Raw genomic sequence first — 22,370 nt, forward strand, 5'->3', positions numbered from 1 at the left:
ATGTCGCTCTGGTTAAAGAGTGTCTGCTACAGTACATGCCTACATTGTATATTATATAATTGGTCATCTACGACTCAAAAACCTGGCATCAGCTGGGCTCTACAGTAAAAACATAATAATATCAATGGAAATGTTCCAGTTGTATGTTGCAACAATAATAATGTCATAAAGTACAGTAAAGTCCCGTAGCGTGTACTTCCTGAAGGGAAGTGAGTGTCCAGCATGTCATGTTCAGTAGAAATGTAGATGGTGAAAAAACACTGTATTACTAACAAGATCATTAAATAATAAAAACACAACGCGTCATAACACTCCACCTCACACATTGATTTGTGGCAGGGGCAAAGGTCAGGACTGAGTAGCTTTCCTACCGCACCGACAAAAGACCTGTAATCTTCCTGGACTAATCAATAACATAATTATTACTTCCTGGGCAGATCATTTAAGTACTACTTGATATGGCCTCTCTATTAAACCGGAATTGAAAAGGAATAGCTGGTCTGACTCAAAAAGTACTGATTCTTGGTGCATCATTTTTAAATGCTGTTGGAAGTGGAAAGTAAACAAACAAACAAACGAGGTCAGTGCATATACTCACTTGAGGCAGTGCAGGGGCCCCGGCGTGGACATGCGGGCCACGCCGGCCCCGTTGACGGTGCTGAGGTGCACCTCAGAGTAGTAGAGGAGGTTGACCGTCGACGACTGCAGCCGGGTCTTCACCACCTCCAGCGGACAGGTCAGGATGGCTCCCACCGTACCCCCACATCTGGAACACAGCCGTGGGGCAAAGTCAATTTTACACTTGGATGCCCATAGGCTCTATTCACAACAGCCATATTATGAAGACATTCACAGGTGTTACCAATGATACTAATGAAGGCTCTGTTCCATTCTGGTCAAACAGAGTCAGGGTGCTGATATTGTTGCATGTTGGCTCACTGGAAACACTCTGCTACACCAGTGGGTCTAAAGTTGGGGTCCAGGGGCCCACATGGGCTTCCAAATGGCCCCTTACGGGTGTGTAACTCTGAGAGTGTACAAATGGAACCAAATGGACCCGTAAGGGTCCATTTGGTTCCATTTGTACACTGGACTCTCTTTGTTTTAGTTTTTTGCAGTATTAAAAAGGTCTTAAAACTCCTTAACTTAAAGGTAGGGTAAGTGATTTACTTTTGTTAAAATAAGTGTTAAATAGCTCTATATTCTGATAGTGCTCATTGCTATAGAGTGTCTCTCCTGCTCTTTTAAACAGAAAATGCATTGTCAGTGCTCTCTCCTGATTGGCTTAAATTGTGTCACCTACCAAAAAATGTACATATATTCTGTTTACTAAAGAGCTGGAGAGACCCCTGTGACCGAACAAACCCTCTGTAGCAATGATTACTATCAGAATATAGTACTTTATCCTTTTAACAAAAGAATAATCACTTACCCTACCTTTAACTTTAGAAATGTGCAGACACCCTGTATGTATGCTCATAGCGTGGCACCAAGTGCCGCACTATGAGCTTGTCGATCTGCTATTTTTGAAAAATCTTGAAAAAATATTTTCCAGATTTTTTTCAAAAAAACTGTTAGGATTTAGAAAAAAAAATTAAGAATCGCCTCAGGTCTTAATGGGTTAAGCTAATCATCTGGGACCCCCCTAAAATCCTCTGGGGACCCACGAGCCACAGGTTGAGAATCACTGATCTACAAGCCTCTACCTTCAGCCCAACTCCGAAACGGAAAAAGTTTCCATCTTTCTTAACCTTAACTATTGATTTCACACACAGACCGTCTGCGCTCAATGCGACCGAGCATGCGGCGCACGTAGGGACAATGACACGGGCTCATTAGCATGCGACCCCCGTGACCTTTGACCGTTTCAGTCACAACAGTCACCGTCTGTGTGAGCGCCGCTGTCTGCGAACGCTGCGAACCGTATCACGTGCGAGCGCGCGCACACACATACACATACACACACACACACAGTAAATAAGGCCACGTGTCGCGTATGGAGTGCCAAAACCAGGTGGACTGGAAGATCGTGATGACATCAGCATTTAACCTGCTGTGCGCCGGCTTAGTTTAGTGTACAAAACACACTGCCAACATTACAGATCAGAGTTGTTTTACATTACGTTAACACACACACACACACACACACACACACACACGCACACACATGCTTATTCTCTAATCTCTCTACTCTTGCCTGTAGGTAGCATGTGGTTTCATAAACCATAAATATCGATCAATTTGACGTCTGTCTGTCTGTCTGTCTGTCTGTCTGTCTGTCTGTCTGTCATATTGCTGTCGGGCAAAAACCTCTTATCTCAATATTCTAACTTTTTTGTGTTTTTATAGTAGATGAACGCCCTACTTGATCATAGGGCTGTTAACATCCCTCAGAAATGAAATTTGAATATTGGTCTTAAAAATTGGCTGATATCCGAATATATTTGAATATTATTATTATTACTATTTTATTTTTAATTGTTCTTTTAATGTTTATTTGACAAGGACAATACAAAAAACAATGTATCAAGTGCTCGGATCCAATAAAAAAAAAAAGATTTGTTTTTATAACTGGATACATTGTTTTTGTGTATTGTCCCTGTCAAATAAACATAAAATCGAATACACATTTTAATATTTGAATATAATTTGTTTCCCCATATTCAAGGATATATTCGAATATCGAATATTAATTTACCAGCCCGTCACACAAAAGCGTCAAAAGTTGCAGATCCGTAAGCTCGAAACGCGGCTCGAAGCGCGCCCCGAGCTTGTAGATCTGCTACTTTTGATACTTTTGAATTTCAATCCTGAAAAGCAACAGTTTTTGAACACATGAGGTTTCCCCTGACAGAGACAATATAATGTAATGGCACAGACATAGCAAGTGTCTCTCAGACAGAGTGGTAAAGTTCATTTGAAGTGGTAGGATAAGTGGTGGGAAAAAAAGAAAAAAAAAGTTTTGTTTTGACCCAAAAACATGACTTATCCTACCTTTAAACCCAATTTACAATGCAAGTACTTTTTTTTCCATCTACACCAAACCTCTTTGCCGAAAATAGCCAATCTACAAACTCGACACGTGAGCGTGTAGGTTGGTTATAGAATAAGGGTGCTAGGGTTCACATGGTCAGCCAACTAGCCGTGTTGTGTCAAGTTCGGTGGATATGTAAATGTGGCGTGCTTGTGTGTGTGTGTGTGTGTGTGTGTGTGTGTGTGTGTGTGTGTGTGTGTGTGTGTGTGTGTGTGTGTGTGTGCTGCAGTTGATCTCTGCATCGTTCAGCTGCCTTCCAACAGGCAGGCGCGACCTTTGGCCTACTTTCAGCTAACTATGCCGCCTGCCACCCATGTGGGCGTGTACTGTATGTGTATGTGTATGTGTGTGTGTGTGTGTGTGTGTGTGTGTGTGTGTGTGTGTGTGTGTGTGTGTGTGTGTGTGTAGTCTAGTGTCTAGTGGCTTCTATAGGGAGCCTGCCAGAGGTCTCAGCTCTGTTTTAAGTAAGAGTTGTTCCAATGCCAATTTACCAGTATCGGAAAAAAACCTGCCCATACTGCCTAAAATGCTGGTATCAGCGAGTATATCTGACCCTAACCCTAACTTGCGGCTGAATCAGTATCAGTGAGGAAACTAATTAAAAGGACTTATCGCCATTCTAACCTTCACCGAAATGTGTCTTGGTGTGTACCTGGCACCTGCTTGGAGCATACGGAGAGCGAGAAAACGCTGTACTGGTATTTGCTCGGATAAATGTGTTTGAATACGGGAGGCTATAGGTCGAGGAAAGAGACAAGACCGGCTAGTGGCTGATAAGACTGAGAGAAACCGGAGACAAAGGCCGCCTTTGTCACAATCCAATTGCAGTCTAACTGGTTCATGCCATAACATTCACTTCAAAAGGAAAGCACCGCAATTAACCACTTAAAACCCCAAATGGGTCCCTCAGGGCTCAATACCAGTGTCTTATCTGTTTTCTGTTATTGTAGGGGAAAGCTTTCGCTGAAAATAGCCAACCGACAAGCTCACAACGCGTTGCGTCGCGTTGTGAGCTTGTCGGTTGGCTATTTTGCTGGGGTTTAAGTGGTTAAAGTTAGGTTTAGGTCTACTCCCTCTGAATGACATTTTGTCTCAAACGTAATTATGTATTTGGATATGATAACTGGGCTGTCTCATAATTTCATTAATTTTTAACACAACACAAAATGTTTTGTGTTAAAAAAAAGTCGAAGCTCTATATTGTGATAGTGGAGTGAATATGTTCAGGTCTGCGGTCCAAATACATATTAATGTGGGGGTCCTTGACATCAAAATGCACTACAGTCAACGGTTATTATCACAATATAGAGCTATTTAACACTTATTTGAACACAAAACATATCACTTTCCACTAAGCATGCAAACATGAAGCTACAGTAGCTCAACCACTAGACGTGTGTAAACTCTATCCCCCCAGCAGATGTCTGAGCCCACAACAATGGCTCATGCGTCATCAGCACCGTTTTCCAGTTCATTCATAGATTTGTGAGCGTGTGATAGGATAGCCAGGGCACAGCTAGCTGACAGCTGATACGCTGAGACACAGGCGGTTCCGGCTAGGGGGTCCCCAGCTACGTTAGGAACCAAATGGACCCTTACGGTTCTGTAGCTCTGAGAGTGTACACATGGAACCAAATGGACCCTTACGGGTCTGTAACTCTGAGAGTGTACAAATGGAACCAAATGGACCCTTACGGGTCTATCACTCTGAGAGTGTACAAATGGAACCAAATGGACCCTTACTGAAAGTTACAGGTCTGTAACTCTGAGAGTGTATACATGGAACCAAGTGGAATCTTACAGGTCTATAACTCTTAGTGTAAATATGGAACCAAATGGACCCTTACGCGTCTGTAACTCTTGAGAGTGTACTAATGGAACCAAATGGACCCTTACGCGTCTGTAACTCTTGAGAGTGTACTAATGGAACCAAATGGACCCACATTAACAACAACACTAAGGACTTTACAGAGCAGTTTGGGGTCCCAGAGATGAGAAATTAAAAACTATGCATGGACACACAATTATAAGTCCAAGATAGATACAGTAGACAGACAGACATGACAGACAACTCCACATCCCATCAATACTTTGATCAGAAGGCTATAGGCAAGTTTGCAGATCTAACAAATCAAAACAGATCTATATAAAGTAATGACAGCTCCATTATATACTCACCCTCCTGCAAACAGATGCACCAGTGTTTCCTTCTGGCTCATTCTGCACTGAGCATGTCCCTCCGCACACACACACACAGGAGGACAGCTGTTATTATAGCTATACGCACAGCAAGGGGGGGACCGACCGACCCCGGGACCCCTCGATCTTATGATATGGTAGGTAGATCGACCAGACAGCCAATCGATAAGTCAATAAAATCGGTGGATCGTCGGAATGCAGCTGCGATCGTGCCGAGACGAACCTATATAACAGGGCCCCGACGATCCCTTCTTCTTCTTCCTCTCTCTCTCTCTCTCTCTCTCTCTCTCTCTCTCGCTGTCAGTCAGTATATGTCTCTCTATCTCTCTCTAATGCACGATCCGTTTTCTTCGACTCGAATATGAAGAATCAACGTTTTGATGTTTGATCCGTGTGTGTGTGTGTGTGCGCGCGTGTGTTTCTAGCAGTGTGTTATTCCACTAGTCAGTGCGCGCGTGTGTGTGTGTTTGTGATCGCCTGAGCAGCCAGTGTGAGACAGACTAAACTAAGGGAAGCAGCCTCATAGTATATTTACTGTACAGACTGTCAAACACGCCTTCCCCATTGGTCGAGCCACCCCCTCTGACGTCACGCCCGTTCCCGCCCTACCCCGCCCCCCATCACGCTCCGTTCGCATGCTAGTGAATGGACTGAACTCATTAACATACAATTAAACTGTATCATATGTACGCCAATGGGTCTCAACCTGTGGGTCGGGACCCCCCACATGTTTTGGAGGGGAGGGGGGGGCATATGACAGTGAAGTGACAGTGACAACGTATGTTCTTTTAAGCAGTGGTGTAAATTAACTAATTATTTAACTTTACTGGAGTATTTCCAATAGGCTCTATTCACAGCAGCCATATTATGAAGACATTCACAGGTGTTACCAATGATACTAATGAAGGCTCTGTTCCATTCTGGTCAAACAGAGTCAGGGTGCTGATATTGTGCATGTTGGTAGCCTGGTTCCAGACGAATCTGCCTTTGCAAAATTGCATCGCACTTTAGCCCTCGGCAGATTAGGTCTGGCCCCCCTCAATAGAGATTTCATTTCTCTCCCTCCGAAGTCGTGAGGGACCAATCAAGGCCCAGTACCCAAATGTGGGCGGGCTTATCACCTTATTTGGCTCTTTTTGTAACCGCCCCTTGGAAAAAAATCTATCGTTGATAGGGACCAGACTAATATCCACGCAGTGTGTCGTGTGATATTGTCTGGCCACGCGAGGCTAGCATGTTGGCTCACTGGAAACACTCTGCTACACCAGTGGGTCTACAGTTGGGGTCCAGGGACCCTCATGGGCTTCCAAATGGCCCCTTACGGGTGTGTAACTCTGAGAGTGTACAAATGGAACCAAATGGACCCGTAAGGGTCCATTTGGTTCCATTGGTACACTCTCCAGGGGGTGAACTCTCGAATATCCAGGCATTATGCCTAATCCTTACCAAAAAGAGAAGAAGACGAATAAGGTCCGAGGATTGGACACTATTAGCCTTTTATAAAGACCTTTAAATGTGTTTTCTTGTATTTAATAATTGTTTTTTTTGTGATGTATGTGAGTTTAAATATTATGACGAGGACCCGAGCTAACAAACCTTGTAGGCTATTTTTGTCCCATTGTCTTTAATGTGTACATTAAATGACAACCTTTTAAGACTTAAACTGAGTATTCATTGAGAAGAGAGGCTCTATAGGAGTCAGGACATGCCCTTTTTAATAGTTAAACACTAAAAAGGCCTAATATTATGTTTTCTAGTTTGTATGTGTCTTAACCTGTCTTCCTATCAAAGAGTGAGCCTGAATGGAGCTACTTTTGCACGTTATCTTGTTCTTTACAGCTTGCATTGGTTATTTCTATATAATATTTTTTTTGTCAGCCGTTTGTGCATTCTTTTTCTGAATTAACATGTTTGTCTTTACTTGGACCCATACATTTAATTGGAACAGTCTCAGATTAACTGTACTTATTGTATTCGAAGACTTCAAGGACTCTGTGTATAATGTAATGTAATGACTGACCATAATGACCAGTTGATGTGTTGTTTATGTATTTGGTTTATGTATTTGGATTATGACTGCGCTTTTTGTGTACAAATTGGTTGGAAGTTGTTGATCTGTACATGGACAGGGGAAGTTGTCTTACCCGGACACTATAAATGGGACACTTCCGTTGCCCACAGCACACAACGCTGATGAGGACTTAAGGCCGAAACGCGTAACCATGCTTAAAATATATATATTAAAAAAATCTATATATAAATAAAAATGCCTTAAAAAGACTGTTCCATGAGTGCTGGTATTCTCTTACTGAGATTTATTGTAAAGTTACTTTTCCCGACCGTGCACCCGGTAAGAAAGTTTAGTATTGTTGAAAAGAGTTGGAGTCATGCTCGCACCCTTTATTTGAAGACAATCCACTGCTGTAGCCTATCCCAAAAGAGAAATGTGATGTCTCCCCGGGGTAACCTGAACAGTGGGCACCAGGTATTTCTGAGAACAATTTTTTTATGTTGTATTTTATATGTATTATCATTATTATTTTGAACTATATTTTAGTATTCTTATTACATTTAAAGCCCAATACTTACTACACCAAAGGTTATCAATTTATTCAGGCCAAAATAATCATATTTTAACTAGTGACCCCCCCAAAAATAATCATGTTTGAACTGGGGACCCCCTCCACCTACCACTTTTCATGTGCTGTATGCCATCAAAATCCAGATTAAAACAAAATAAATTGTGAATATTTAACTGTATGCGCAATGAATCTAGTATATATGCAATGTTCACCTTTTGAATTATATTACAGGAGAAAATGAACTTTTACACAATGTTCAATCTTTGGAGAAGGATATGTATACTCATGACCCATAAAAATGGGGCCTCGGCCTACAAATGGGTCACGACCCACTGTTTGGGAAACAGTGCACTATTTGATATACCATTTATCCTTATACCTTTGTTTCTCATAAATGAATGCCCTATACAGTACCTCATCATACAACAGTGTCCCACACTGATGCGTTGTGAGCTTGTAGATCGGCTATTTTCACTATTTTTAAATGTTTTTTTTTTTAAATAATAATTAAAAAAGGACATACTTTTCTGGAATTCAAAATTTACTTGGGTAAAAGTACAAAAGTATTGGTATCAAAATGTACTTAGAGTTCCAAACGTAAAATTACTGACAGGGTGCCGCCCCCCAGCACATATCCCTGCCAGGTGACTTTGAATGAGATAACAGTTCACAGACTGACACACATGCACAGATATGAGATAGTTCTGGACCCTGACACAGTGACCCGCCCCACTGAGGAGTCCCTGCCTGCTCTCATGGACCCCTCCACACTAGTGGGACTATTTATATCTCTGACCCAAAACGCGTCACAAATAGCCTAGGTATAAAATAGGGCTAAAGTGGTTAATGTATGTTTTATAATATAATTATTCATATCTGCAAAGTAACTAGTAACTAAAGTTTTCAAATAATTGTAGTGGAGTAAAAGTACAATATTTGACTCTGAGATGTAGTGGAGTAGAAGTAAAAGTATAGACAATTGGAAATGCTCCCGTAAAGTAAAAGTACCTCAAAATTCTACTTAAATACAGTACTTGAATAAATGTACTTAGTTACTTTACACCACTGCCGAGACGATACCTACATACTGTATATATCATATATACAGTATGTAGGTGGACCCTGAGATATATGCACTAAAGCCTTAGATGATAAGTAGGCTGGGGGCAAAAGTAACAGGGGGCGATTGTGAGTTACTTATTGTATTAAAAGTCATATTTTACTCTTGTCCTTATTAGTGAAAGCTTATAATGGTATTATTAATTAGGGCATATATATATATATTTCTTATATCAAAAGATGACTAGTATTTTTGAAGTAGTCTATGAATTAAGAAGGAAAATGTACATAGTGTTACTTTTGACCCAGTCTCCCTATAATGTCTATGGGAGGACCCTGCATCATTGATCAGTTATAGCCTTCATTCAATGGTGGGAAGTAACTATGTACATTTACTCAAATGTGTGAGGTATTTTCATTTACTTTACTGGAGTATTTCCAATTTTCAATACTTAAACTCATACTCCACTCTCAGAGGCAAATATTGTACTTTTACTCCACTACAATTTTGATTATTATTACAAAACATCCATTAACCACTTCAGCCCGATATAAACTTTGGCTAAGGATCTTTAGTACATTGTAGCCTTTACATCTGAAAACTTGTGAAATGGAACATTCTGCATAACGAGTACTTTTACTTTTGGGGCTTACTCAAGTCAAATTTTGAATACCGGTCTTTTACTTGTAACAGAGTATTTTTTATATTGTGGCATTGCTACTTTTACTTTAAGTAAAATATCTGGGTACCTCTTCCACCACTGCAGGACTGCTATAATGACAGCATAACAGCGCTACAGTGAATGTTTCACATCCCATAATAGTGTGTTCATGTCAAGCTGACCTGATACCGGGCAGCATTCTAGTTCCGCCACTCAGGATAGATATAAAACACATCATATGACTCTACTCAACGCAGATCAAACCTTATTTGTAGAGCACGTTTAAAACCACCAACTGCCCATAAGACAAGTCAAGGACCAGGACCCTTAAGGTTTGGGCCGTGCTTCCCACTGTATCCCCCTTTGGTCCACCATGTTAGCTTAGTGTGTGTCACCTCTAACCCTGTCCCTCCACCAGGCATGCAATGCTCATTTGGTATGTTCTTGCACTCTATTTCAATGACGTGACGCGCACGTCGCTTAACACCTACACTGCAAGTCACACAATGGACAATTGATATGCATCTAGGCTTATTCCTATGTTAATTCGCTAGGTGTGAGTCGGGAGCCTTTGAAAACTTTGTTGAGGTGCGAATTTAAAGTAGTTTTAAATCTATGCGTGTGCCTGCGTGTGCTCCTGGTCAAATAGGTTCCGACACGGCGTGCAAGGCCGTCCAGTGAGCATTGCACCCCTGCCCTCCACCATTAATCATCCCACTGTGGCCTCTTTTCTGAATGGCATCTTGTAAATGCTTCTTGTAAATGCTTTAACATGCCAGTTGTTTTTGGCCCCTGGGGGGGGGGGGTTGCTCTGCTGTGTGTGTGTGTGTGTGTGTGTGTGTGTGTGTGTGTGTGTGTGTGTGTGTGTGTGTGTGTGTGTGTGTGTGTGTGTGTGTGTGTGTGTGTGTGTGTGTGCGCGCCCGCGCGCGCACGTGTGTGCGTGTGTGTGAGTGTGCGCGTAACTTACGTACGAAATAAGAAAAACTAGAATTGGAAAAACTAAAATCATAGAGAAAATCGCCCAAAAAAAAGCCGATCTACAAGCTCACAACCCGTCGTAACGTGACTCGTTGTGGGTTTGTAGGTCGGCTATTTTTGCAGTTTTTCTGACCTCGTTGAATCTTGCACTAAGACATATTACAAGAAGAAAGAACTAAAACTAACTAATACAAACTAAACTAAAACTCTATCAAAACCCGCTTTAGCCTACACACTAATCAAAACCAAACTGAAATGGAAAACTAAAACTGAAATAAAAATCAAAAAAGGAATGAAAAATTCAAAACTAGAATACAGTGTGTATATGTCTACATTACTTTACTTTTACTTTACTTTACTATGGATCCCCATTAGCTCTTGCCTAAGCATGGCTATTCTGTATGTGTGAAAGGTAGCACTAGACTGGGTCAGAGATTAGCCATGGTTCACATGATGCTAATATGACAGTCATGTTTCAAGGCTGGGTCAGAGATATAAATAGTCCCACACGTGCGGAGGAGGAGTCCATGAGAGCAGGTAGGGACCCCTCAGTGGGGCGGGTCACTGTGCCAGGGTCCAGAACGATCTCATATCTATTGCGTGTGTGTCAGTCTGTGAACTGTAATCTCCGGCAATAGGCTCTATGCACAGCAGCCATATTATCACTTCCTTCACAGGTGTTACCAATGATACTAATGAAGGCTCTGTTCCATTTAGTGTAGCACAGTGGTTTCCACGACCCCCATAACTCTGATAGTTACACACCTGTAAGGGGCCATTTGGAAGCCCATGAGGGTCCCTGGACCCCAACTGTAGACCCACTGGTGTAACAGAGTGTTTCCAGTGAGTCAACATGCACAATATCAGCACCCTGACTGTTTGACCAGAATGGAACAGAGCCTTCATTAGTATCATTGGTAACACCTGTGAATGTCTTCATAATATGGCTGCTGTGAATAGAGCCAATCAAAGTCACCTGGCTGGCAGGGAGGGTGACATTTTGTCAGTGCATGAACTCCTATACGAGCTGGGGGGCGGCACCTACAGTCAGCAGGGAGTGTTGGGCGGCAGGGGGGAGTATAGGACGAAGGCTCTACGTCCTCCTGGGTGAGTCAGTAGGATACTGACAGCAGTGATAACACACAGCAATGTGTGTGGGGAGGAATCAATTGGCATAACGACTAAATTGGGGAGAAAAAGGGTGTAAAAGACAAAGCACCACAAAACAAAATAAGACAAGAAAGACAGACAGACAGACAGACAGACAGACAGACAGACAGACAGAGATACTATATCTAGATAGACCTCTATAGTGTGAGCGTGAGAGAACAGTGGGGTGCGTTGTGGTTATCAGCTGACGTCTGTCTGTCTGTCTGTCTGTCTGTCTGTCGGTGTGTGTGTGTGTGTGTCCTGAAAATCCTGAAAATTGTACTTCAGTACACTACGTGACTACACTACACTACTACATGTACTTAGTTACTTTACACCACTGTGTGTGTGTGTGTGTGTGTGTGTGTGTGTGTGTGTGTGTGTGTGTGTGTGTGTGTGTGTGTGTGTGTGTGCGTGCGTGCGTGCGTGCGTGCGTGCGTGCGTGCGCGTGTGTGTGTGCGTGCGTGCGTGCCCATGCCTGCGCGTGTTCGTGTGCGTGTGCGTGTGCGTGCGTGTGTGTGTGTGAGGATTATTGAATTGAGTAGCAGAGCTGAATGGACGCTCACATGTGGGTAATTGAGAGCACGCTCTGGAGGTAGTGTGGGAGTCATGCGCACGTAGGAACATTTGTTATAAGTGTCCCCAATGTGAACCATCAAACACACAATCAAATGACACACATGTCCCTCCGACACTGACCATGATGTTTAATTCACTTTAACTTTAACTTTATTGTCGAATCACAGGTTGTAAAAAGAAAAGAAGAACGTGGGTTCTTCGTGGAAAAATCTCCCGTCATTGCAGTTTCAAGAAAGGGGAAAAGAATAGACGTAGAACGAATTGTGCATGTTCTCCCTGTGTCCCCTATGTCAGTAGTTCTCAAACTTTTTCATGTTAAGGACCCCCAAATTGACACTTATTTAGCCCGCGGACCCCCATTTGAAAAGATATGCCAGGGACCCCCATAAGAGAAGATTTTTACGGCTCTAGCAGTGATTCTCAACCATTTTAATTTCAAGGGCCCCCAGTTTGACATGCATTAGGCTACGGACCCCCATTTAATGGCATTTCTATGTCTAGGACCCCAATTAAAATTGTAAAATCAATGTTAATTTAACTCTGAGAGTGTACAAATGGAACCAAATGGACCCTAACGGGTCCATTTGGTTCCATTTGTACACTCTCAGAGTTACAGACCCATAAGGGTCAATTTGGTTCCTAACTATCCATCATTTGGCTGGGGACCCCCTGGAACTCCCTCAAGGACCCCTGGGGGTCCCTGGACCCCACTTTGAGAACCAATGCCCTATGTTCCCTCACAAAAAACATGCGGCAATCCGGTTCTCTACACTGCCTCCCCCTGGTCAGCCGGGGCGCCTGATGGAGGGGAAAGGAACTGGTTGGAATTAGCCTGGTTCGAGACGAATCTGCCATTGCAGAAATAAATTGCCCTCGGCAGATTAGGTCTGGCCCCTCTCAATAGAGACCGGATAGCTCTCCCTCCGAAGTTGTGAGGGACCAATGAGGGCCCAGTATGCAAATATGGGGCGGTTTTATCACCAGAGGCATTTTTTTTATTTGCTCCTCGGAAATGCAGGTTCCACACAGAGATTCCAGACGAATATCTACGCAAGGGATAATGTATGGGGAGGTAGTCATTATTGAAATTTAAAGCCCGACAAATTTAAAGCCTGAAGGGCTTTAAATTTCAACAATGACTAACTCCCCATACATTATCCCGCTTATTACACGGCTACTTAATACAAAAATAAATACATTGACTCAAAAGTAACAACAAAACGAAGTATTTCCTTGCTTACGGCAATGAAAGTATTCCATAAGTATTGGGCCTCGGAAAACAAATGACAGTTTTCCATAAGGTAACGGGAAGACTCGCCCCAAAACACACTCACCCACATTCTATATACCGCTGGATTTGCCTGTAATACCGCCGGATTTGCCCCGGGGCGACTGTGTTTTGGGGCGAGTGTTTTGATATTCCCCGTTGTTGCGCCACAAGGAAGTTTTCGGTCATTGCATCGTCTATTTCTCACTTCAAATGTTTTCAAAAACATTCTTGAGAGCAATGTGTAGTTGTAAATTACATTGTTTGTTTGTTTACATGACTGTCATGTTGGATAAAGCATAAAACCAAGCAGCGCAGGTTGATATGAGCAGGTGTTCTGAGTCTCTGATTACACAGTGGTCCGTTATTGAGCTCATCGACCAATCAGAATCGAGCATTCAACCAAGCCGTGTTATAAGCAGTGATATTAGTCTGGCCATGCTAGGTTGGAATAACGTGTTCCTTCCACGCGCTACGTCCTACCGGGGAATCTCCCCCCCTGTCATGTGATAAGAAGCGGCCTGCTCACTCCTCTCATGCATTGAAGGAGGCATGAGCTCAGTTCGGGGCTCTCCCCAGGCTGGCAGAGGGAGAGTATAGCGCCCAGGATTACAGCTTAGGCATTCGCAACTGGGTGAAAAAAGGTCTAGAACGAAGACAAGGAAAGAAAGTCAAATATTCATAATTTTCATGGCTAAAAAAAGTTAAAGAACAAATATTGTGTTAGAACATTGCAACAAGGGGGTGAGCTTGTAGAACTCAATGTTTTTGTAGAACTCAAAATTTTAGTTTAAACTGACAAATATGTAATTATTTTGGAAAGTTTAAGTACAATAAGTAAGTAAAATTAGCCCAGGCTGCTAAATTCATGATAATCTGATGTCTTTCATTTAGTGGACTTTAGATGGGACAGCCGTGGCCTTTTAAAGAGATTAGCTCCTCCGATATCACAAGCACATTCTTGCAAATATAGATTTTTTTTTAGCATAAGAGCAAAAGGTAAACAGATTCCTTGTTCCTCTGTGTTACATCTACCTACAGATTGTAAAGGATACTGGTTCTTCGGTGCCTTTTTGGTCCGCTACATCTCAGAGGCAAATATTGTACTTGTACTTCTCCACTACAATTATTTGTAAACTTTAGTCACTAGTTACTTTGGTTATTATTACAAAACATACATTAACCACTTCAGCCCCTATACAGTATACATTTAGGCCATTTGAAAATAGCCGATCTACAAGCTCACAATTCGTCGCGATTCGACGCATTGTGAGCTTGTAGATCTGCTATTTTCAAAATATTTTGAGCATTTTGAAAACTTGAAATGGGACATTCTGCATAATGAGTGCTTTTACTTTTGGTACTTTAAGTACATTTTGATGACCATACCTTTATACTTTTACTCGAGTACATTTGTAATTCCATACTTTTACTTGTAACAGAGTACTTCTATATTGCAGTATCGATACTTTTACTTAAGTAAAGAACTGTTTAGAAGCAGTTCATGACTACATTTGCACTGGAAAGAAAAGCTTGCTTTAGCATCTTATCAGATTTGTTTCTACAGCTGTAACATTTCCGACATGGATGGATCAATGAGATATTCAATATCTGTGGGGTTAAGTCCAGACCTGGACTTAAATAGCTCTGGTCTGATGATGTGTGATGAAAGCTGCTCGCTCCATGCTTATCCTCATCCAACTAGTTCATTCCTCCCTCTCTATTTAAACAAATCTATCACTCCCTTCTGTTTAGAAGACCACTCGGGTTGATCTACTCAACAGTGGTGGAAAAAGTCTACTCAAATGTTCAACTTAAAGGAAGAGTTCACCCAAAAAATGACTTATTTTCTATCAATTGCACACCCTATGAAGCCTTGAATCCATGCATTATTTTTTGTTTTTGTCGCATTCTTAAACTAATAATTTGATTCCCATCTCCTACCGGCTAATGTATCCGGTAGGAGACACAAAGTAGATTATTTGTGTCTCCTACTGGAAATACACTCGGTCATCAAATTATTGAGGGGCGGCCATAGCTGAGTGGTTAGTGAGCCCGCCTAGGGAGCCAGAGGCCCTGGTTGCCCCAGGTTCGATTCCAGGCCAGTCCAGCATATGTGTCGATGAAATGAAATTTGTCCCTAAGCAAGACTCTTAACCCCTAATTGCTCACAGGTTCTCATTGGAAACAAGACGCAAGGACTTTCATGAACGACCTGTTAAAAGGAATTATCCTTATCCTTATATTGTCTTAGGAATGCCACAAAAACAAAAATAAATCCATGAAATCAAGGCTTTACGGGGTGTGTAATTGATAGAAAATAAATATTTTTTTGGGTGAACTCCTCCTTTAAGTAAAAGTCAATACTGCAATGTAGAAATACTCTGTTACGAGTAAAAGTAAAGAATTCAAAATGAACTTGAGTAAAAGTACAAAAGTGCTGGTATCAAAATGTCCTTAAAGTACCAAAAGTAGAAAGTAGTACTCATTACGCAGGATGTCCCATTTCACAAGTTTTAAAATGTATAAAATATTTTCAAAAGAGTAGATCTACAAGCTCACAATGCATCGCGCTGCGAAGCATTGTGAGCTTGTAGATCTACTATTTTCAAATGGCCGAAATGTGTGTATAGGGCTGAAGTGGTTAATGTATGTTTTGTAATCAACATCAAAATCTGCAAAGTAACTAGTAGGCTAACTAAAGTTTTCAAATCATTGTAGTAGAGTGAAAGTACAATATTTGCCTCTGAGATGTAGTGGAGTAGAAGTAAAAGTACTGAAAATTGGCGACGCGTTGTGAGCTTGTAGATCTGCTATTTTCAAACATTTTAGTACTTTTGCTTTTGGTACTTTTGTACTTTTACTGAAGTAACATTTTGAACACAGGGGCCTTTTACCTGTAACAGAGTATTTTTATATTGTGGTATTGCTACTTCTACTTAAGTAAAATATCCGAGTACTTCTTCCACCACTGGTCGGCGAACATTTTTCGTCACAGTTTTTAGTCAACAAAAGTGATGCTGGACTGAAGCAACACTCTATTGGCTTGTTCTCTCTCTCTCTCTCTCTCTCTCTCTCTCTCTCTCTCTCTCTCTCTCTCTCTCTCTCTCTCTCTCTCTGCTAAGGGGTCCTTGGCCTGGTTTTTATGTAAGGAGCTAATAGCTGACCGTAGCACACTCCTTTGAATTCCTATATTAACTGTCTGGTGGTCAGGTGATAGAAGTGGAGCGACCAATCTATGTGAATGCGTTATGTAACCTGTCTGTCTGTCTGTCTGTCTGTCTGTCAGTGTGTCTGTCAGTGTGTCTGTCTGTCTGCGTGCGTGCGTGCGTGCGTGCGTGCGTGTGTGTGTGTTACTGCAATGGTTCTCAATGTGATGCCCCAGCTAAAATAAATCTTGTACCTGAAGCAAAATGTTTCCACATTAGGGTCCACGGACAAATACATATTCATTTAGGGGTCCTTGACATGAAACTTTTGAGAAACAATGATCATACTGTACATGACTATTTTGAGTCAAATAAGGTTTCTGCACTTTCACAAGTTTCTTCAAGGCAGGGAAACATTAAAGCGGCACTATGTCACTTTTTTAATGAATAAAATGTAATTTTGTTCAATCTGTACGGTAGAGTATGTTAATCATCCTATAATAGGCTCTATGCACAGCAGCCATTTTGGAGAGAAATTGGGCCTCTTCTTACTTCCTTCACAGGTGTTACCAATGATACTAAGGAAGGCTTTGTTCCATTCTGGTCAAACAGAGTCAGGGTGCTGATATTGTGCATTTTAAAAGGTGTGTAACTCTGAGAGTTATGGGGGTCCTTGAAATTAAAAGTTTGAGAACCATCGTAAAAGCCTTCATTAGTATCATTCAGTGAAATTATAGTTTTGTTGTTGCCTGAGAGGCTGTATTGCAATTTATTGCATTATTATTATTATTATTTTTTTAAAACATGTTCAAAATAAAGATTTTCATTCATTCATTCATCATTGGCAAAACCTGTGAAGGAAGTAAGAAGAGGCCCAATTTCTTTCCAATATGGCTGCTGTGCATAGAGCCTATTCTACAAATCTGTCTGTAGCTGTCTGTGCCCAAAATCTCTTCTGCCTGGTTCTCCTCAGTGGCTGGAGCAATTGATCTGCATTTGCACACAGCCATTGACCATTACCATGTGCACGGAACGTTTTTCGCTTTCCCCCAAATGTCAGCGGTTTATTAGCGTTTTTGTGTTCGCTGGCTCCTGGGTTGCCAAATCATGTGCGCGAAACAAGCGCCGGTGTTGCCACATCCGTGAAACAAGCGGACCATGACGCACATGGGTGCTCATATCCCTCGACGGGTATAGTCTAGTACATTTATTTTGATCGTGTCAAAGGTCATGTCTCACCTAGCCCTTCCGTTGTGTTAGGGTCCTTTTTTACCCGTTTTCAAGTTTAAATAGGTAAAAAGTACCCTTCACATTTCTTTATTCGAACGAGGCCATGATATCCTCAGAAATAGCCATTTTAACACAACAAAATTATTCATCATAATGTTTAATTAATTCTGATGGTCTCTATAAAAAAAAGTGACACTTGTGGTGTTAGGGTCCGAAATGACCCGGAAGAGAAGTGTGGCTCAATTTCCCCCAAATTGTCAATATTCAATGTTTACATGTTTGAAAGTGAGAGAGACTTGTCCTCAATTAGCATTTGCTATCAGGAGTAAAATAAAGTTTCAGTTTATGAAAAATAAATGACTTTTTACCTTCTATGGTATACGGGTCAAAAATGACCCTAACTCTAGTGTCATGTGAGTGTTATGGGGCGGCCATAGCTGAGTGGTTAGTGAGTCCGCCTAGGGAGCCAGAGGCCCTCCCCAGGTTCGATTCCAGGCCAGGTCAGCATATGTGTCGATGAAATGAAATTTGTCCCTGAGCAAGACTCTTAACCCCTAATTGCTCACAGGTTCTCATTGGAAACAAGACCGCAAGGACTTTCATGAACGACCTGTTAAAAGGAGTTATCCTATCCTGTCACTATTTTTTAATAATATTAAGTTATTTTTAGTTAAATAGTTAAAAAACGAAAACATGTATTTTTTGTATACATTTTTTTGGGAAGTGTGTTCTAATTATTATTCTTAATTATTATATTATAGCTATATAACATCATTATCCATTGCCTTCATTATAGGAAATTTAATGAGTGAATTTTAACATTTTTATAATAGAAAATTAGATTGAAAGATGAAACCCTAGCCCTAACCCAACATAATATTTAAAAAAGTGTTTACATGGATATGAATGCATTACAAGTCAGCTATGAGGTGGGAGAAAAAAATGAATGAAAAAATATATTTTAGTCGACTAAATCAACTGTAGTCTGAACAGAAGCAGGGATGAGTCAGCGAATCCAACTTGGTTCACATTTCATATCTTATGAACGACATTCTTTTTTCAGCATGGCACACTTTCTGCAGTTTGTGTGTTATTGAGCAATCCTTTTCACACGAGGTTGGGGGTGTGTGTGTGTGTGTGTGCGCGAGCGCGCGTGTATGTGTGTCTGCATTTGCATGTCTGTGTGTCTGTGTGTGTTAAGAGTCCACTAACGCATATCTCATGACCCCCCCCACTCCCACACACACACACACACACACACACACACACACACACACACACACACACACACACACACACACACACACACACACACACACACACACACACACACACGTGCATCGCTCAAGTCTCATGACATCCATTGGACTTTGACCAATTAGCTGTCCCGTCCCATCTCGGGCGAGCCAGATAATGACAAACATGACCCAGCAGCGTGTGTGTGTGTGCGTGCGTGTGTGCGTGTGCGTGTGGGTGTGTGTACACGTGAGTGTTTGACAGGAAGCCTCACTCTTATCATCATTGTAACATACTCAGGAGGCTACATTTTTTTTTAAGCCTCGACAATTTCAACATTTTCAAACAGGTTGGGGTCATATACAAGACCCTACATGGTCTGTGCCCGCCCCCCCCTAAGTGAATTCATTAAAAGGAAGCCTGAAAGAGGAATCAGTACCAGAGCAACCACTCGAGGAGATTGTGAAGTGCCGCACCGGCAAACAACTTTCGGTCAAAATGTCCTCTCAGTACAGGGTTGTGTAGCATGGAATGGCCCAGTGGCGTAGCCAGAAAGTTGGCAGCAGCTGGGCATGGGGATTTGTGGGTGGGCACTGCGCGCCAGTGCGCGAAGCGCGCGCGATTTTTTTCGGTTATTATCGGTTAAAATCTTACTTTTTTTGCGCAATTTGCGGGTCTTTTGCGGGTTTATTATGTTATTTAATTGTTATTTTTGCCTTAATTTTCATGAAAACATTGACAGGTCGCAAATAATGCCCCGTTGTCCGCCTCCTCCGCGCGTCCGCAGTCCGCGGCTGTCCGCCTCCACTCACAGAGCACAGGCACAGTTCACAAGCAGAAAAAATGTTTTCTTCTTTTTTTTTTTGGGTGGGCACAACAGCCAGGTGGGTGGGCCCAGGCCTACCTATGCCCACCCGTGGCTACGCCCCTGTAATGGCCTTCCTCTACGTATACGGGATTGTGCTACATTTCCATCTTTTAAATTAAATGTGAAAAGATGGTTGCTTGAAAACCAAAGCTGTGATCATGTTTTAGGTTTATTTTTAGGCTATGTAATGTTATGTAAATGTATTCCACCATTTGTCTGTCTGTTTTTCTGATTTTAGTTTTGTGTGAGGACTGCGCATGAAAATTAGCATCTTTGCTAAATCCGGTGTATTTACGTTCATGTGACGTTCATTAATATGCTCTGTCCTGTCTAAATAAACAAATAAAGTAAAAGAGAGTGTGTGCATACAGTATATACAGTGGTGTAAAGTAACTAAGTACATATTCTAAGGTACTGTACTTAAGTACAATTTTGAGGTACTTGTACTTGTACTAAATACTGGAGTATTTCCAATAGTCTATACTTTTACTTTTACTCCAAAACATCTCAGAGGTCAAGTCATGTTTTTGAGGAAACTTATATTTTTGCCTAAGTCAGCTCCTCATGACACTGGCCACCTCTGGTAAAATCTCCTAATTGAAAAGGATCATGCTGTTCACTCCCCTTTTAGTATAATGGCCTATCTCCCTAGTGTGACTTGGGCCAAAATAGTTTTTTTTTTGCCTAAGTCACATGGTTTTGTGACTTCGGGCAAAAAAAATGCCCAAGTCTGGAAAAAATCTGTAAATCATTTGGCCTACAGTAAGTCTAATCCAATTTAAACCTATTTAAAGTTGTTACAAAACCTTATGTTAATAGTCATAATTTGTTATAAACGTTTTGGGTGAAATGATTAAGTTTTTTTCTTTATCAGTTTTTTCTTTTTTCTGAAAAATGTACTTAGGCCATTAGTTTAAGAAGGTGACGATTATGAGCACAGGCCTTTTACTTGTAACAGAGTATTTCTTGTGAGCTTGTAGATCTGCTATTTTCAAACATTTCAAACATGCTCAAACATTTTAGTACTCAAGTAACACAATATTAAAAATACATTAAAAAAGTAATTGAAAAAAACATGGTCTCCTCACGCATTAGAAGGACAATATCAGTCACCAGAACCAAGGACAGGTGTTTTTGATTAATCTAAACATGGTTAAAATGGAGTTTGATGTTACAATGGGTTTGTATAGGAAGGGGGCGTGTCTGATAAAATGAATATCAAATATCTAAATACTGAATCAAGCAACTTAAAAACTATCTGGGGGGCTCACAAAAGGCTGACTAAACGATAGCATTACCCAATGTGTTTTTTAAAGGGAAATATCCCTTTAAGCCTGGAACCAAAGCCATCCAGGCTCCTGGTGAATCATGACCTTAAAACATTTGATTCAGTGTCAAAACATATTTGAAACCACCGCTAAAAAAAGTTTTTATTAAATATAGTATATAATGTATTATAATGAAATATTCAAATATCTTTTGACACAGAATCAAATGCTGTCAATTATTTGACAACTTTAGTTACACATTACTTTGTTTAATGTAGATTATTACCAGTGGTGGAAGAAGTACTCAGATATTTTACTTACTGTAAGTTAAAGTAGCAATACCACAATACAGAAATACTCTGTTACAAGTAAAACGCCCGTGTTCAAAATGTTACTTGAGTAAAAGTACAAAAGTATTGTCATCAAAATATACTCAAAGTACAAAAAGTAAAAGTACTAAAATGTTTGAAAATAGCAGATCTACAAGCTCGCAACGCGTTGTGAGCTTGTAGATCTACTATTTTCAAATAGCCTAGGTATAAAATAGGGCTGGTTAATGTATGTTTTATAATATAGTAATTTATATCTGCAAAGTAACTAGTAACTAAAGTTTTCAAATAATCGTAGTGGAGTAAAAGTACAATATTTGCCTCTGAGATGTTGTGGAGTAGAAGTAAAAGTATAGACAATTGCAAATACTAAAGTAAAAGTGCCTCAAAATTGTTCTTAAGTACATGTACTTAGTTACTTTACACCACTGATTATTATTACAAAACAAACCATACATTAACTACTTAATATAAAGGACGACCTCACCCATTTTCAATCTTCGTTTCAATCACTATGTTCATTATATATTATATTTTTCTGTCTCAGAGGAGAGCTGTAGCGAGTTCAGAAATCCGCCTACCAGTGACATCATCGATGCATCCAAGCTAATAGAAACCGCAGGCTTTCTATTCCTGGAAAGTTAGTAGGCTATGCTATATTGAAGCAGATCTACAAGCTCACAACGCGTCGCTAAACGGCGCGTTGTGAGCTTGTAGATCTGCTATTTTTCTTAAAAAGCAATCATGATGTATATATATTCTTTAATGTGGAATGTTTTTG

The 22,370-nt window shown here is 41.0% G+C and overlaps 1 protein-coding gene across 1 annotated transcript in view; it reads right to left on the reverse strand.

The window, feature by feature from the left end:
- Nucleotides 1-5,716, reverse strand: part of LOC311046408 (solute carrier family 25 member 36-A-like) — a 32,063-nt gene extending 26,347 nt beyond the window's left edge. The window contains exons 1-2 of the mRNA XM_084058684.1: nucleotides 5,213-5,716; nucleotides 599-766 (exon numbers count right to left, since the gene is read on the reverse strand). Coding sequence (XP_083914810.1) covers nucleotides 599-766; nucleotides 5,213-5,253 — 209 coding nt within the window. The 5' untranslated portion in view covers nucleotides 5,254-5,716. The remainder of the gene's footprint in view (nucleotides 1-598; nucleotides 767-5,212) is intronic.
- Between the last annotated feature and the right edge of the window lie 16,654 nt (nucleotides 5,717-22,370).

Source organism: Gymnoscopelus microlampas (genome assembly GCF_963454915.1).
Source record: "Gymnoscopelus microlampas genome assembly, chromosome: 5".
Taxonomy (NCBI): Eukaryota; Metazoa; Chordata; class Actinopteri; order Myctophiformes; family Myctophidae; genus Gymnoscopelus; species Gymnoscopelus microlampas.